The 16,854-nt window shown below is 44.3% G+C and overlaps 1 protein-coding gene across 4 annotated transcripts in view; it reads right to left on the bottom strand.

The window, feature by feature from the left end:
• The window catches only part of LOC128878529 (bromodomain adjacent to zinc finger domain protein 2B), a 168,374-nt gene that overhangs the window by 47,570 nt on the left and 103,950 nt on the right, over window positions 1-16,854 (bottom strand). For all 4 annotated transcript variants that reach the window (XM_054126823.1, XM_054126817.1, XM_054126831.1 and 1 more), the window contains exons 4-5: window positions 11,453-11,510; window positions 1,017-1,176 (exon numbers count right to left, since the gene is read on the bottom strand). In XM_054126823.1, the coding sequence (XP_053982798.1) occupies window positions 1,017-1,167 (151 nt within the window). In that variant the 5' untranslated portion in view covers window positions 1,168-1,176; window positions 11,453-11,510. The remainder of the gene's footprint in view (window positions 1-1,016; window positions 1,177-11,452; window positions 11,511-16,854) is intronic.

Here is a 16,854-nt window from a genome sequence, read left to right as displayed (position 1 = left end):
CGATTGCGAGCGTGTAAGTAGTGCTAATTAAAGTAAGTGGCCGAACAGAGCTCTTCGTCGAGCTCCGCCACCAGGAAAACGTATATTATATGAGCGCTAGTGGTTTGGTTTCTTTGAAAAAATAGCGTTAGAAGAGGCCTCAGCGTCTACGAAACGAAGCAAGAGGTTGAACAGCCTGTATCGTCGTGTGTCATATAGTTTCATGGGCGTTTCGAGTTTGGACGTAGAGAAAATACGAGTGAACTTGTTTGGAGAAGCCCATCCTCGTTGATATGTGAGAAGTCACAAGTATCGAGAGATTCCATTATAATTACCATTCTTCTTTGGACACTATTCTACCTGCATATCGCCTCAGCGATTAATCTCGCGCCAAAGAAACGTATTTATTCGCTACAGACACTCGGAGGGCGCGGAAGAGGAATTTCTACGCGTTCCATCCGCTATTTCCCGTCGATGAAAACAGTTTGATTAATGAACCGAGGTCTCAGCGACTGGCAAAAGAGATGGTTGATAATCTCACTCGATATCCGACGCTGTTGTGCATCGATCACCGGCGTTATTAATCGCCACGATTCGATTCTCCAGATCTTATTTCCTTCGTGCGAGCTTTGCACCGTGATCAGACACCCTAACGCAACAAATCACAAATCGACGAACTAATCCGTTGAAACCTGTAAAGATTCGCGTTCAATTTAAACGACGCTCCATCAATTCCCGTCCAATTCGTCCGGGATGGTTTGAAATTCTTATCTCACCCTCGGATGATCTTATTTGAAATTCTTGATCTTTGAACCGAAATTATTTTGCATGTAATGCGACTGGTGAGTAGTTCATATTCTGTCATATTCGATGCTAATACTGTAATGTGTATAATTCACATAAAATAATTAGCAAGGAGAGCATGCAGTTAAATAAATATCAATTGACCCCAAACTATTCATTTTAATCACTCGCGATTGGTGTCGCGAGGATTGTTATTAATTGTATTCAAGGAGAGAAGAAGAAAATTGTCTTACCACCGAAGAGCGCAGTTGGATCAAGCAACGGATTGGCCTGGTCCGCCTGGAGTTTCTCGGAGGCGGAGGTGGCGCCTGGGGTCGCCGTGGCCGCCGCTTCACCTCCGCCACCTCCGCCGCCTCCGCCCGATGCGGAGTTCTCCTTCTCCATACCAGTCCCCTGAAAACATGCATCAGCGTTTCGTTAGAGCCGTGGATTTCCTACAACGCGGTGAAACGATTCCGTTTTCGGATGGGGTGGGTAGCAAATGGACGACCAAGGCTGGAGGGAAATGGTCGAATATGTTCACCGTGGAAAGCTGGTGGGAGCTCGCGAAACAGTGCGAAACATCTCGCAAAATAAAATAGCACGTCCTACCAAAAAGGAGGATCTCGGTTTCTGGAACTCTAGTTTCACTTGGAATCTTTGAAATGTTCAGGAATTATATTCGTAATTGTTTGTGGTATTCTTGTGGTCTAGCTATGAAAACAGTGTAAGAGAAATATCGCGGGTTGATGACAGAGACGATTTTCTTTTAGAGAAGGGCGAGTTGGGGAAGGTAGCCGAAATTTTTTGCAGGGGAAACTGATGGGAGCTCGTGACAGGGCGGAACTCTGCGGAAAGGGAAATAATAGAGCTGATCAGGCTGAACTTTTTCGTGGGGGTCGCGAGGATTGAAGGGTGGTAGTTCGGGGGTGACTTATTGTCGTGGATATGGCAACATATTTCTGGGGTTCTTAACTGCGAATCAATTTTCCATTATGCGTACGTATAGTTAATAACATTTTAAAGAAACGATGGTTACATGTAAGACAGAGGATCTTTAAATAAATAAATAAATAAATAAATAAATAAATAAATAAATAGGATACTTTTTATCAGTAAAGAAATTTGTTATGAAACTCCCAATGAACTAATGCAATTGACTTACAAAGAATAAACCACGCACATCTCTTCATTTTTGTCGGTATCAAATTGTTTACACGCGTTTAGGAATCAAATAAACTGCTACGCAGTTCACCGTGTAATAATTCGTGTAAATCAATGAGCAATAAGCCCAGCAATAATAACGTCGCCTTCGCTGAAACGCCACTGTATTCGTAATTTTATCGTCCATAAAGCGGAACGGTGCCGAGCTGCTATAGTGGATCTTCGCAGACCTTGAACTTTTGACGCCAGAGTTATGGTAACGACATTCCACGGCGAAAGTATTAAAAACGAGTCCAAAAACCAACAACACGAACGGCCTGGTGCATTTACGTAAACGAATATTCAAGATCGAGCTTTCTGATACAGATGAATCGTCCACTTGGATCCATATCGTTAGTTAATATATACCAAGCCAAATCCTGAACGCATTCAAATTTCCTCCTAAAACAAATAATAAATAAATAAAATCTGAGAAAATGCCAGATCGTTGCGCGCGATTTCGCAGAAAATATTTGACACCTCGTTGAAAAAAAGAATATGAATAGTCTGCGCAACGTCTGGATTCCAGTTAATTATGTTAATAAGCCGACGCGGTGTCTCGAAACCCACGACGATACTCTCCGGGGCCCCCCCCCCCTTCGACGTGTCCTGATGTTCATCGCGGCAGACACAACGAGGCAGAAAAATCCACGTTAATATTTCAGTCACGCGCATACGTAAGCACGTCGGTGACTCGCATGTTCATTCTCGATGACTGTTTACCAGTCGAAGAAAGGCTTCCTCGAGGAGCGCTTTAAATAAAGGCCGTTCTCCCCTCCACCGGTTTCCCCTCCAGCGCTACGATCAGCTGACTGGCGCGCACTCCCCTCCCTCGGTCGCCCAGCTGTTGTATAAATATACATTGGTTACAACGTTGAGTCAGGTTAGGCTGGTGCTAGGCTAGACACCGGCACTGCAGCCACCGTTATTATCATACAGTGGGTACTGCCAGTGGCGGTTAGGTATGGCTCGACGCGTGCGTCGCAATACCGCACAGACGTCGTCGACACCACAGTTATCATTTTTTCGCTCAGCCTTATTTCTCCTCTTGGTAACTTGGAATACTATACGACCTCGACGTTTCTGGTAATGGTACCAAGAAAACATGTAGTTCCAAGCAGATTCTAAGAGGATTGTTCTAATAACTATCTTAATAGACGCAGGAAAAAAAAATTAATATGCTCCAAAAATGAAGATCTAATCCCTCTGAAGTGTTATTTAAGAAATCCTGCGATAGATGATAAACTATACCACGCTCTGGCCTCCGTTATCCCTCGCGCCAGATTCATGCAGCGCGACTCGAATTAGATTAAGATAAATAAAAAGTAAAGCGTTCGCCGGATAGGCGAGCGAAGCAGCGCGCTGTCGCTGGGACGTCGCTAAAAATTCGTCGCTCGCAATCGCAACGTTCCCCGGATACCCGGTCCATGCGGAGAATACCAAAGTCCCTCGTATGAGCGTCGAACTCCCGGTAGCCAGAATATCGAGAGGGAGGGGGTTTCCCGCCGCGACGCTACCCGGTTTCCAGCCGCGCGAGCACTTCGTGGCGCTCGTAAATTGGCGAGAGAGAAGCGACGACGACGAACAAGAGGGAAGACCTCCACGGTTAGCGAGTGGGAATCAGGGAACGGCTGTAGCCAGAGAGGTGACGACGCTGTACAACGAAGACGGAGCGAGAGGAGAGAAAGGCGTCGAGAGGGTCGACAGGATCCCAAGACGAGAGCAAAAGGAGGAGACAAGACCCGACCATCGATTTCTCGACCGGTGTGTTACGCTCTTTCGACCAGGAAAAACTTGACGCTTCGAGGATCCGCGAAAGTATACCGAGTCCAGAGAAAAATGGCAGACCAGGGGTCATTCCCGTGCGAAATCGACCGATTTCTTGCACTTCGCGTCACGGGATTTTGACGAAATTGGAATATCGTGGGGCCCGCACGAAATTAGGGGCGTGGGTGGTGTTTAAGTCATCATTGTGTTGCGTTCGTGTTCGTTTGAGAGGTAGGGCACGTCGTATTGTGCGAAACGTGTCGAAACATGTTGATTAGGAATAATAAATTGTGAACTATGATGGAGTCCACGTGGAATTAGAAGGGGTAGACAACAACTCAAAAAGACACAAATAAATGGCCCCGTACGATTGATACGAATACCTTCCTGCCCAAATTCCAAAGTCAAATAAAAGGTCCTCCAGCGATTCGAACTTCCATTGGGCAATCAGAAGAAGCATAAATCACTCGACAGGATGCACGCTAAACGGGAGACCCGCTAACCTAGATCCCGAACGTTCCCGAAACTTGTGCGGTATCAACCCACGGCTAAATCGAGCGCAAACAACACGCTTACCAAATAACTATTGTTCGGAAGAAGAATTGAACCGAGGTTAAAGCGCGCTCCTGGAGAAAGGGTTAATAACGTACGATGCGCGACGTGGCCAATATTTTTCCTCAAAGGGGCGGAAAAGAAAAATGGGGACTGGTCGGGGGCGCGCAACAATAACATGGAAATAGATACGAGGGGTCGGAGGTTAGGGAGTGGACACGTCGTCTCGTATATCTTGCCGAACACGCGGGCAAACCGGCCCTTTTCTTTTTCGCTGGTGCATCGTGAAAAGTTTATCGGTTATTGCGAAGCGAGCATAGTGACCCGGACACACCACTATGAAACTTTTCCCACCGTGGAGGAAAACTTCGCCCTTTCATGATTGACTGTGGCGCACTGCGCCGACCATTCTTTGAGCGTTTTCACGGGAATATCGATTCGATCGTAGATATTTCGTTCCTGCGCGGACAGGAATTTCTCGGCCCACTATTTCACCACCACCCCCCCCCCCCCCCCCCCCCGGTGAACATACACGATGGCTTTCCGCGAGGATTCTTCGATAAACGACGACAAGGGAGCATGTAAAAAGCCTCGCCTCCGCGGACGTGGAGAAATCGTGCTTTGCGGGGGGAAGTCATTTTATGTTGGATCGTTATTTGGATGTGTATAATTGGAGACATAATGGGAAATTTGGAGGACTCGTCTCTGTGACAAATTTCAACGATTCTTCTTCTTGAAAAGCACGCGTACGGGTGATAATTTCAATTAGAATTTTTAGTTTTATTCGTTTTAGCTGCCATTCTTTCGTTTGAAATTCGCTGTATAACTGGTTGTCGTCTTGAAAGCAGTAATTTATTCATCATAAGAGTCTCTATTATGTCAGTCCTGCAGGACTGATACCATCTGTATATTTTGTAAATTATTTATAACGATCCTTACGTTCAACGGAGTAAAATAAATTACACACCTGCAACAACCATTCATCCCCCGTCCGCGAACAGGTGATTTCGTTTCCGTTAAAATTTTATTTGCCCGTTCCGAGCGTGCAACAAAAGCTTCGGATACCATATGAAGCGAGAAACGTTAAACAAAGCGAGAATTATTTACTGATCAATATATACGATAAACTCCACCGGCTATTATTTGCATAATGATTTATATTTTATTTGTAGATTTCGCTCGTTTGATCAAGACCGCGCGTGTGTTTGCCACCTTCTATCCTTATTCGATATCCAAACTTGTCCCACGGAACAATACCCGTTCGCAAATAATAAACGATATTGTATTTTCACGTGCGCGTTGATACGACTGATTATAAAATTTTCACACACTTTTCGTCACAATTTCCACCTGGATCTTCATTTCAACGAATGTACATGTATTCACTCGCCCTTGCACAAAATTCTACGAATTTCTTTTTATAAAAAAAATGCTTTTTTTTAATAAAGTTTTTACTAATACTTTTCAGTGTTAACTCAAAGTACCTATCTATGTTATACTTTTCCAGACCTTGATCGACAATTATACTAAAGAGTGCAAGTCTTCGAGGCATCGCGTTGGACCACGATTCTAAAGAAAACACCGCAGGAATTCGACTTCGACAACCAATTGGCGCTAAATGCATCGATAATTAGGACACATTCGCCTCACCCTTGTCCTAATTTTGACCCAACTCTAAAAGTCGCCGCGTGGCTTATGAAACGCTGGCAGCGTAAAATTTTCCTGGCGTTCTGCGTCGAATCGAGCGAAGGGAAGCGTCTGGCCAGTAATTGACGGAGATAAAACGATATCTACGTTGCGGCGCAATGCGAGCGACTGCGGACTGCGCGTAATTTCGCCGTTGGTGACGCATCGTCTATAAAAGCTGTTTCACCCGGGACGCGACGCCTACAGGAAGCGTCGGTATTGTTCAATTTCGATCGACGGAACCGGGACTCGTCGGCCAACAGCAGCTCGTGGAAATTTGGTACCACGAGTTGCACACAATATTCCCATCGAGGGAAAAATGGTTTGGATAATTGCTGGGGAAAATCCACGTCGATGGTACAGGCCAAACACAGCAGAAATAGAATGATGCTACGTCTATTACGTTTCGTTAAAATAAAAAACAAAATAAAATAACTGAAAATTGAATAAAAGATACAATCATCCACCTTTAATCACAGTAAAGAGATATTGAAACGAATATTCTGTAAAAAGGTGTCGTAAACGTATATAGAACTCGATCGTCCGTGAGCAGGTGAGAGGTGTCAATCTGGAGGTGTCTGCTGTCAAGAAACGTTGCCTCTCGTCGACGTCGAATTCGACGCGGTTCGTGCGATCTTACGACGGGCAAGCACTGTTGTGAACGTTTGAAATATTCATAGGAATGCACGGGGAAACGATGAATCGAGAGAAAGAGAAGCACACCGACTCGGCGCCGAGATATCGTTTTCCGATAGATGACCGATTACCGAAGAGAGACTTAAATCTTTGTTTAACTTAGATCCTCGATGGAGTGACTTCAAATTGTCTGATGAGAGGAAATTGTCTCTCTGTACGTGGAATTATAAGTTCTCGTACCTCGAATATCAAATTCCTGTTACGTGCAGAAGTTCTTTCCAACAACGAAAAGAAGCTCTGTTTTCAAAAATAAAGAGAGCAAAAATTGAACTGTCTGTTTCCTCCAATTTTTAACTCTCCACAGGTACCCTATACAAAAGTCTGACCAGAATGAAACTACTCAAAACGACGTTTACTATACTTCCAACCCCCTGTTATCAATCATACTCGACCAAACATACAGGAACTCGATGGGACATCCTAACGACACGAACCAAACGAGTTTCGGAGTTCTTATCTCAACCCTTGAAAGCCACGATCGATGCCAATTACACCAAAAATAGAAAGAAACAGCTAGCCTCCCCCTATCCCTCGTCTTCGCTTTTATTATCTATTTCGTCCATCCACGTGCCGCCTTCCCTCGCGCCTCGGTTAATTTACGACTTCTCTGTGTCCCTTCCTGGTCTACGAAACCTCCGTTGTTCCCAGCCGAATTGAAACGCGCGTCATCGCGGAGACGAAGAGGACCAACCTACCAATCCCCAGCCCGATCGAACCCGTCACGCGTATCAAGACCAGACCTGACCCCGTCCAGCCGCCGACAGCGACGTATCAATCAATTTCTCCGGATAGCGCCAAGAATAAACGCGCAGCTTCCGGCGTCGTTGTCGTTACGCCGCTATAATAGCCCGAGAAAATCGATTTTTTGTTTATCCTTGAGTACAAGTCTTTAACGCCTTCCTCCTTGACGCACGACTATAAGCAACCTTCTTCGTTATACATAAATTATTTTATAAGAATTCTTCGCATGTTCTTCAAGCCAGAGGACTCCTAGCTAAATAGGTTGCTAGGTAAAACGTTAACAGCTTGAGTGTTCCAAGACGGCCAGACGTTGCGGTCAACAGGCTGTATATGGAACCAAGAGACAGTCATCACGCAGAGAAGAACCTATTTAGCGGTTTGTGCCCAACAAGGGTATCGTTTATCACACCCCTCAAAACTGGCTTGGGTAGACTGCTACATTTGCTATCGACTCAGGAGAATCTGAACACATTCGGATGGTATGAATGCAACAATCTACGAGTCGTGCACCGAACTGTACCTATAGAGGTGGATTAAAAGCGATGCTATGTTAGTACAGTTTCATCTCGAAACCTCTCAGACCCCCACAGACCTAACGATTGCAAGTAATACATTAAACTACCCCCGTAGGCTACGCTAGTTGCAGATAAATCTAGCTGAAAATGTTCAGGTAGCAGACCGAGCCGAAAACGAATCCAGCCCAACGCTTTCCGGGGGTGGCAGAGACGGAACAATTTGCATTGCCAGGACGAGTGGATCCGCGCGAGGACTCGAGACACTACAATTACCATTCAAACAGTCGTATAAGCGATAGGTGGTGCAAATTATTCGTGGAAAAATCGTTACGTCTCGTCGCGCTCTCGCATCTGCGTCAATTACGAGGCGGACTCTCGGCCCCGTCCCCGAAGGGAGGCGAACGCGGGCCAACGAGGACCTCGGGATCTTGATGGTTTCGCGGAGCGTAGTCGACGTTAGCGGGGGTGTTCCGTGTGCGCGTCCGAGGGACAGGGGCCAAAGAGGAACGGGGGTTGGCTAGGGGACGGGCAAGAGAGGTAACGCTGGGCGAACGGGGACAGAGATGGAACGACAGGGTGGCCTGGGTGAACGCTGGAAAGAGACCGGGGGACGCAGAAAAAGAGGGTAAAAAGACAGGTACGTGTAGAAGGAGAAATATACAGCGCGGAGGAAGGCAGCAGCCAGAGGGATTCAGGGAGAAAAAGTGAGAACGAGAGATACGGTCGCAGGAGGCGGCGGAAGAGTAGGTGGGGGGAGGAGGAGGAGTAGTAGCAATCAATACAGAGCCACCAGAGCAAAACCATCCCTCGACTTCTCTGTCCCTCTTTCACTCTGACTGGCTCTCCGTCCCACCCGCGCTTTATCCCTGTCTCCCTCCGGCTTTATATGTTGCTTTCTATCGCTGCCTCTCCATCTTTCTCTATTCGCCTCCGCCACCCTCTCTGCCCACCCCTAACAGCCACGAATACGACGGTTATATGGACGCTGTGGGGCATAGAGCGTCGCTAACAGGGACTTTCGTACCCTTCCACCGCGTCGCTGGTCCTGTGGTACGCGCGCACACGCGATCCCGGTTCTGTCGAGCACCGTATCTCGGGTTACCTGCGATTATGAGCGATCGCGAATAACCGTGTTTCGTATGTGCGTGGCCAGGGGACTGGGACGGAGGGGACTATTCGAATAATTTAATGTTCGAATGAACATCGTAATTCCCGTTTCTCGCCATTGAGCGTTTATTCTGGCAATAGCACATTTTCAACTTGTCATTGGACTCAATTCTATATCTGAATTCTATCAACTCCTTGCCCTATGATTTATTGTGGAACCGTGCGTGCCATAGTCAGGGTGCCGTAGTCAAAGTGCCGAAGTCTCTTGTGCGCGTTCATACAACGTGTCTGACTCGTGCTCTTCATGTTCGACTCGATTTCGTTATTACGTGTCTCACACGTTGTTATAGGCTAAAGGATTAAGAATCTAACCGATGACTAAGAAGAATTCTTGAGATGTTGGTAAATGATATCATTAGACCCTATAGGTACTAGCAAATCCAGTGGATAGGGGTGGAAAAAGTATGAAGACACTCATGGTCAAAATTTCTCTTCTATTACCACATTGTTGACCAGTCACGAGTAAACTCGTGTTTGCACTTGGATTATCTATTTCAATTTATGAAACTCAGGGCGGTATAAACAAATTTTATAGTTATGAAAGAGATATGTATGTAAAATATTTCATTTCAATTCATTATGTTGGTAAAATATAAATAAAGTTTATTAGAGTTTATTTAGATTGCTTTAATTTCACATTCAATTACGAAATTCTAGCCGGCGACATGAAGTCGTTTCTGTGTAAAATTAGTAACATTTACTGCCTTTAAGTTTGAGAGTGGCTACAACGAAGAGTGACTAAAAAAAAAGTCAAATGTTTGATTCAACTACAAGAAACTCTCATTTGACTGATCAGTTAATTTTCCAGTCCAACCGTGAAACGTTTCATCTAGGTAATTGAAATTTTCGATGCAGATAAGAAATTCATAGGTGGTCCACAATCCCAGTGTGTGTGCGCGCGTGTCTTTACGCGAAGTTCCACCACGAGGCTTGTCCACGCGATCGGTTTTTTCGGCCAACAAGGGAACGCGACGAGCTCGGAGAGAGAGTTGCGACGGAAAGGTTCGATTTTCGGTGCTATCGCGGGACTGGGCTTGCGCCGTTCCGAGAATGTTAAGCATCACCATTGGGAAATCGTAAGGTTCGCGTATGTTTAACCCTCTATTGCATAATGTGCCCCCGGTGGGAGTCCTAAAACAGTTCCTGCGAAGTCACCCAAGAAATCTTTCAGGATTTGCGTACCCCTGCCTCCCTTTGCCTCACCCTGCTGGGACGTGATTATACTTTTGCGGAGTCAGCCTGCGGATGGCCAGCTCGAACATTAGCTAGTTTATGAATATGAAATTATTTTCATTTCAAATAGTAAAATACGATGAGATTTGAAAAGTTACGAGTCCATTTGAAAAAATATATGTTGCTCGTGTTTACCCCTGAAGAAATTAGAACTTGACAGCCTCTCTGTAGAATGCGACATCCTCCCAAAAGTACTTGGAATTTGTCTCGATTATATTTTTACATATCTACAATTGATATCGTTCCGTTTGAACTGTGTTACTCCTGGACCATTTAAAATATTTTAAACCACCTAAAATATTTTTAAGAAAACTGCCTTGAGAAAAAATCAACCTAATTGATCCTCACGGAATGCCTCGGGAGCGATCGAAGGTGAAATTGGGATCACCTTTCGGCTGGCATGAATGGAGGTGATACGCGATACGGGAATACTTGCTGACGAGGCGAGTTAAGCAGACGGGGCGAGCAGTATTGTTCGAATAATGCTACGTACTTGAACCGATAATTACGCGGCATAGTTCAATGCTACGCAATTCAGGGGCAAAGAGAAAGGTTGTACAGTTGGACGTTCGCGATCCACGTGAACTTGGATCTGGGAGACCGTTGGACCTTGACTCTCTCGACTCGCTGAACACCTCCCATAATGAAATGAACGCGCTTCGACGTTGCGTAAAGTGCCTTTCGATAAACGAACGCTGCGCAAGTGGTGGCTGGAAGGAACTGTGTGAAATGGCGGCAAAACCGGGAAGATTGAAACCTCGGGTCTCGAATCGACCTTGTCGCGACGAGTGAAACCGGGGAAACCAATCGTATCTCCTATGCGATCAGGTTGGAACTCGATTAATCCTAAGAAAGAATTTTTTTCTTGGCTCTCTGGTTTCTCAATTAAAATCTTTCCCTTATATGCCTTTTTCCTTTCTTTATGTTTGTATCAGTTACTCTACAAGATCTCGTTTAGTTCAAGAGTAATAGAAGAACAAGACTTGAACTATGTTTTAGAATGAGCAAGAAATAACTTCTTCCTTCAGAAATAGAACAGACTTCGTGTAAGGCATGGTAAAAATTGGAACTTATTGACTGGACTGCTCGAGAAGACCTAAGAAAATAGATTTGAGACGTGGGCTACTCACGATTAATTACGAGGCCTCAACTCATAGTAAAAGCCGGCTCCGCGAGGCTCCATCGCACCTGGAACAGAGAAACATGCAGTCCCATTAATATTTCGTCGTCGAACGAGTTCCTATATCAGCGTTCCGGGCCATTAGAATGCAAACACGCGGCCAGTAGGAAATCTCAGTCCCATTTGCATACAAACTAGACTGTTTTCCTAGTCGTTTATCGCGTACCCCGTCGCTGGGAGTTTATCTTATGCATCGCTACGTTGCCGACCGACTCGCGACAAAGTGTTCACCCGTTCGCATAAGACGGCAGCCTCGATCGGTACGCGTTACGTTCGATTTCTTACATAAAGAGTCGATTCAGGGATGAAGACATCAATGAACGATGCTTGCGCTCGCGAGTTATTCGCTATTTAAATCGTACAAACTATAATAGTGCGCGCGCGCAATTAGCATCATTCATATTCATAGAGTATCCGTTTCACAAGGAATTACGGAGCTATTCGCGATAAATATTTATACGCGGATGCGGTCTAACCTCGTTCGATGCGTGGTGTCACGAGGGGTAAATATTTAATTTTACCGCGTTCGCGGGTTCCTCGTGTAAACGACGGAACGAAGAACTCGGAACAATATGAAGAATCGACTCCTCGAACGTGCCTTTCGGTCCCGCCGAGTCTCGACAGCTGCGAGATCAACGCTTAGTTGCTCGTGACCTAATTCTGAATCGTGGCACCTCAAATATTTTTGAAGTATTCGAGAATACGTGCATTGAAGTTGGGGTAATTTTGTTTGTTTATGTTTCCGAGAGATGCTGAAGGCAGGAATTTGCAAGATATACATTTTCTGCAGATTGCATTTACGTGGACAATGAGGGAGTTATATTCGAATGCACAGAAGAATTGTGGAATTCATCTATGATAGAATAAAAATGAAAATTAGAAGTAGGATATAAATACAGCAATTTCAATTAATTTATTTCTCAACGAGGTACACCACACTCTTCAAAAAGACAATGATGATAGAAAATGTGCCTGTACAGGATACCCAACATTTTATTTTCATTCCTGAATGGTCCCATAGGGATTCCAGAAACTCAGTCCTTTTAAGTGGTGTATTGTTACGAGCACGAAAATCAAATGCTAAGAAACTCAAATAATAGAAAAGCATTGATTTGCCAGGAAAGTCTCAGGAATTCTCACGTAACAATTCGTTGGCGATTAGTCGAGGTCTCGAGTTCATGATCTGCCACCGAGAACGCGCACGGGGAACCCCCTGGAACCGTTTCGCAGCGATTCCCATTCCTCGTTTTCTCCATCATCTACCGAACGAAAGCAATACCCCAAACGAGTAAATTGATTTCGAGCTGGAAACGAGCGAGGGTAATATTTGTCGAAGCACGGAGCTACGCCAGTCGTCACGACAAACGGGAGTACGCGGCAAAACATCTGTATAGGCGTCCGTGAATACGAAATCAATATTATCGCCAGACTGTATCCGTCGACTACGTTTTGGTGGCCATTCCGAATTTCCTGTCAGACGATTTTCACGAAAACAGAAACCCTCGACCCTTTCCGTATCAAATTAATTAATTTCAGCCTATAACTATTCAAATACTGATTCTGTTCTCATATAAACATGTTTAGACCATCTTCAAATACGAGTAAATATATTAGGAAAATTGCAGATTCGTAATAACGTATAAACTTTCATTTAAAAAAACTGGCGGTGGCCTTGATACAGCCTCAGCATCTGGATCAAAACAAACGAAAAATAAATAAATCCCCTCGAACCTCCAAACTTTTTTCTGTAAGATCTTTTTGTATCCACGATAGTTTATACTACACTCACCCTCACCTGTATATTCAAACGTGAATGATAACAAATGAAAACGCGGAGGTGGTTACACGTTAAATTATGAGGCTTGAAGTTGGAGATGGCATGCGGAATCATGGGGGGTAGGAAGGGTTAAATCCACGATGAAATTAATTTTCCAAAGGGCGAAAGCGACGGTTCGTTCGAGCAAGATTAATTTCGACCTGCTTTGTCGGAAAGCTTTGGTCCCCATTTTCTTCCTTTTTTCCCATTGTACGCTCGCGATTTTCGAAAATCTCTTCTCCCTTTGATCGTCCGTCGGCAAACGCGAGCCCAGAGATAAGCAAAATTTCGCTGGAATAATAGACGAATGAAACCAACGTACAGCGATTCATTCGCCACGTTTACTCCATTGACGAGTGATTCGGACAAACATTTATTCGCTTAACGTGAAAAATAATTTCATTTAATAATTCAGCGTGAACGGCCCCAACCATGTTCCAAGCAATTTAATGCCGTTTCGAATGCAAATATTGATTCATTTATAAAATTCTACAGCGATCAAAATAAACTCATACCTATTAGCAAATAAAATTAACAACTTAAGTAACGATAATCAGAACCGTGGAAATAAAAGGTTCAGTGTAAGCCTTTAATTTTTATGAATTTGCGTTTTGATTTGGGCTTCGTTGATTCACGCGAGTGCATGTACTTAATTCTTCTTTAGATATTTTATTTGGATAAGTTTTCATTGCAGCCATCACTGATATTAGTTGGCAAGGTAGTTTCACGGGGAGACAGCACGCTCGCGCGCAGTGTGGTTATTACCGGAAACATCGCTGCGAGCCGATGTAAATGCACAGACCATTAATTCCCTTTGTCCATGGTCGGCGAAATGGGTCTGGCGTAGTATTGGTTTTGGGATACGGAAAGTAGAACGATGTTCCTACGGTTTGTATTTTTCCGTTGCAATCGCGTGGCGCGCAGGTGCGCATTATCCATCGAACATAATAGGCACCAGCGCCTGGGGAGCACGAAAATGTTCGGTATATTTATTTCACGGAAAATGCTATTTACGATCTCGCTGATACCGAATGGGAATACGTGATACATAAATAGAAAAATTTATAGAAACAAAAGTACAAGTATTATTGTTAATTTTGTACGCCATATTGACTCTATAATTATCTGTGCAACAACATGCATAATGCATATATTTTTCCATATTATTTATTATTTATTCGTGCATATTATTTCTTTACGTTTCACTGATATTCCTGGACTATTGTACAAAATGCCAGGAACTTCAAAAAAGTGTGTAAATCATTGAATACGCAACATTTCACAATGTCATATAATGGTTGTACAATCCTACACTTCTCGTTACACAATGGTCACATTCTACAATTCAGAAAGAGTACTCGAGCGTGTGTACATAGAGTCATGTATAAAAGAGTTTGAGCATCGACTCGAGTGTGTTCATACATGTGGAGAACAAAGACCTCTTAGCAATATTATAAAAACCCCTTTGTGTTTCCAATTTTAACTAATTGCTAAGACACGCTCGTTTAAACATTTTCCAATTGTCGATTATGTTGAATATTTCGGTAAATAAAACATTCGGGCTTTATGTCCTCCACAGAAGCAATATATTTATTTAAGAAAGAGAAAATAATTTAGATACGTGTGGGCGAGCGACGTGGTCACTCGACTCCACGGTTCTACGACGCTTAATTAAATTCGTCCTCTGCGCGACAATAATGACTGAAACAATCGAGTTCGGCAGAATTATCGATCGAAAGGTCTCGAAGAAAGGCAAAGAGAAACCTTGAAATTATACTAGTTTATTCTCGCAAAACTCCAACAAATTGAAATATCCGATTCCTTTTCTCATGGTTCGCAGAACGTCTTCCTGGAAACTTTTTATTTCCTGTTGAGAACAAACGATTTCTTTGAATTAAAGACCGACGGAGAAGACGGTTCATCTGTCGCGCAGAACATAATAATTACGCGGCCATAAAGCACACCTGAATACCAATACGTCGGCGTTGGTCGTCGCTCAGACCCTGCCGAGAAACGCATAAAAATAATTGCTGAAAAGAACGGTGAAGACGAAAATTGAATGGCTGGATGGTTAAATCACTGTTTTATTAACGACTCACTTCTGGCACATTACGCACAACCGAATGGGCTAATAAATACACTTGGAGATTTTCATACTTGCCAATTCGCATCGTTTACTTGTTAATGATTTCTGAAACCTGTTACTTGTTCCTAGAGACAAAATATGTTGTAGAGACGCGTATATGTTGGTATAATTTCAAGACTTCCTGTTAGATCCAGATGAAATTTGAATTATTTGCCCTTCAATATTCTTTTGCAAGAATATTCTCTGCAAAGTATGCTACAAGGCTTCAAAGACTACAGTACACGTTATGTACTACGTCACGTTTGACTGATGATTATATTGATTTTAATGAAATACAAATTCTTGCTTCAAGTACTAACTACTCTTTTAAATCACCCTGTAGCGAGAAGGTATGCGTGCGAACAAGCTCGCATCGAAAACTATACCGCGTACACGAAGGGGTTAATACTTTTCCATCGATTTCGTTGCCGCCTGCGAGGGAAAGTGGCGAAATTCCCTGAATTCACGAGCACCCCGTGGAAGTTAACGCGATTTACCCTCCCTGGTCGACGTGTCGCGGTTGATTTCGATTCGTGCAGCCGACTCGTGGAACACAGTGTTCACGAAGTGGCACGAAATCCATCGTGATCCCCGCCGAAGGTTCTCGAGAGCGCGAATCGGGAATGCGTTCGCGGAATTTCTGCGGGATTTCTTGTCGCTCGAGAAATTAGAGGCCCCCCCATTTCGCGCAATGCTGTTACGTGACGGTATATCGCGCCCCAATCTCCAAACCAGTGTAATTCGGTTAATGCGACAAAATTTGGATTACATCCAGATTGCGGTTGCCGGAGATTCCAACCTTGCACGCTTAGGCGAACCGTAACGACTCGCGCGTGAATCACGTACGAAGATAAAAAGTGATCCGTTCATACTTTGCGTTCGAGCACTTCAGCTGGGTAATTTATCGATGTTTGATTGGTTGTGGGAATTGCATTTGTCGAGAGTGTGGGTCGGGTTGAATGTCGATGCTTGCTATCCGGTCAACAAACGAGAGACTTATGTCAAGTTTACTCAGTCTCGGTTGCTCGTGCAGACTTATGATAGCTACACCCAACAACTTGACTCAAACAAAATCACGGACCTACTCATTCGCGTTAATTGAGTTGACAATCCTGGATGCAGGGTCGAGAGCACGCTCGATGGTATCGAGACGTACAGGAAAAAACATGGTGCAGTGAATTTGTTTAATTAATTGGCCACCCTTTCGAGGCGAGTTTCGCTGGGAAACAATTCACTCGTGTCACGAAGATTAAGAATTTTGACGACGGGGTCATGACGCGAACTCGACCGGCTATCTGGCGTCGTTAATTCGTTAATTAACGAGGGATGCTCTTATCTGGCGACGAGAGTCGGCGATAACGACGTCGGGAGTCTTGACCTAACTCAACTCGTGGAGACCCGGAAAGGTCTG

This window comes from Hylaeus volcanicus, chromosome 1 (assembly GCF_026283585.1).
Source record: "Hylaeus volcanicus isolate JK05 chromosome 1, UHH_iyHylVolc1.0_haploid, whole genome shotgun sequence".
NCBI classification, from domain to species: Eukaryota; Metazoa; Arthropoda; class Insecta; order Hymenoptera; family Colletidae; genus Hylaeus; species Hylaeus volcanicus.
The sequence above is the reverse complement of the archived record's forward strand: the minus strand, read 5'-3'. Positions and strand labels throughout refer to the sequence as shown.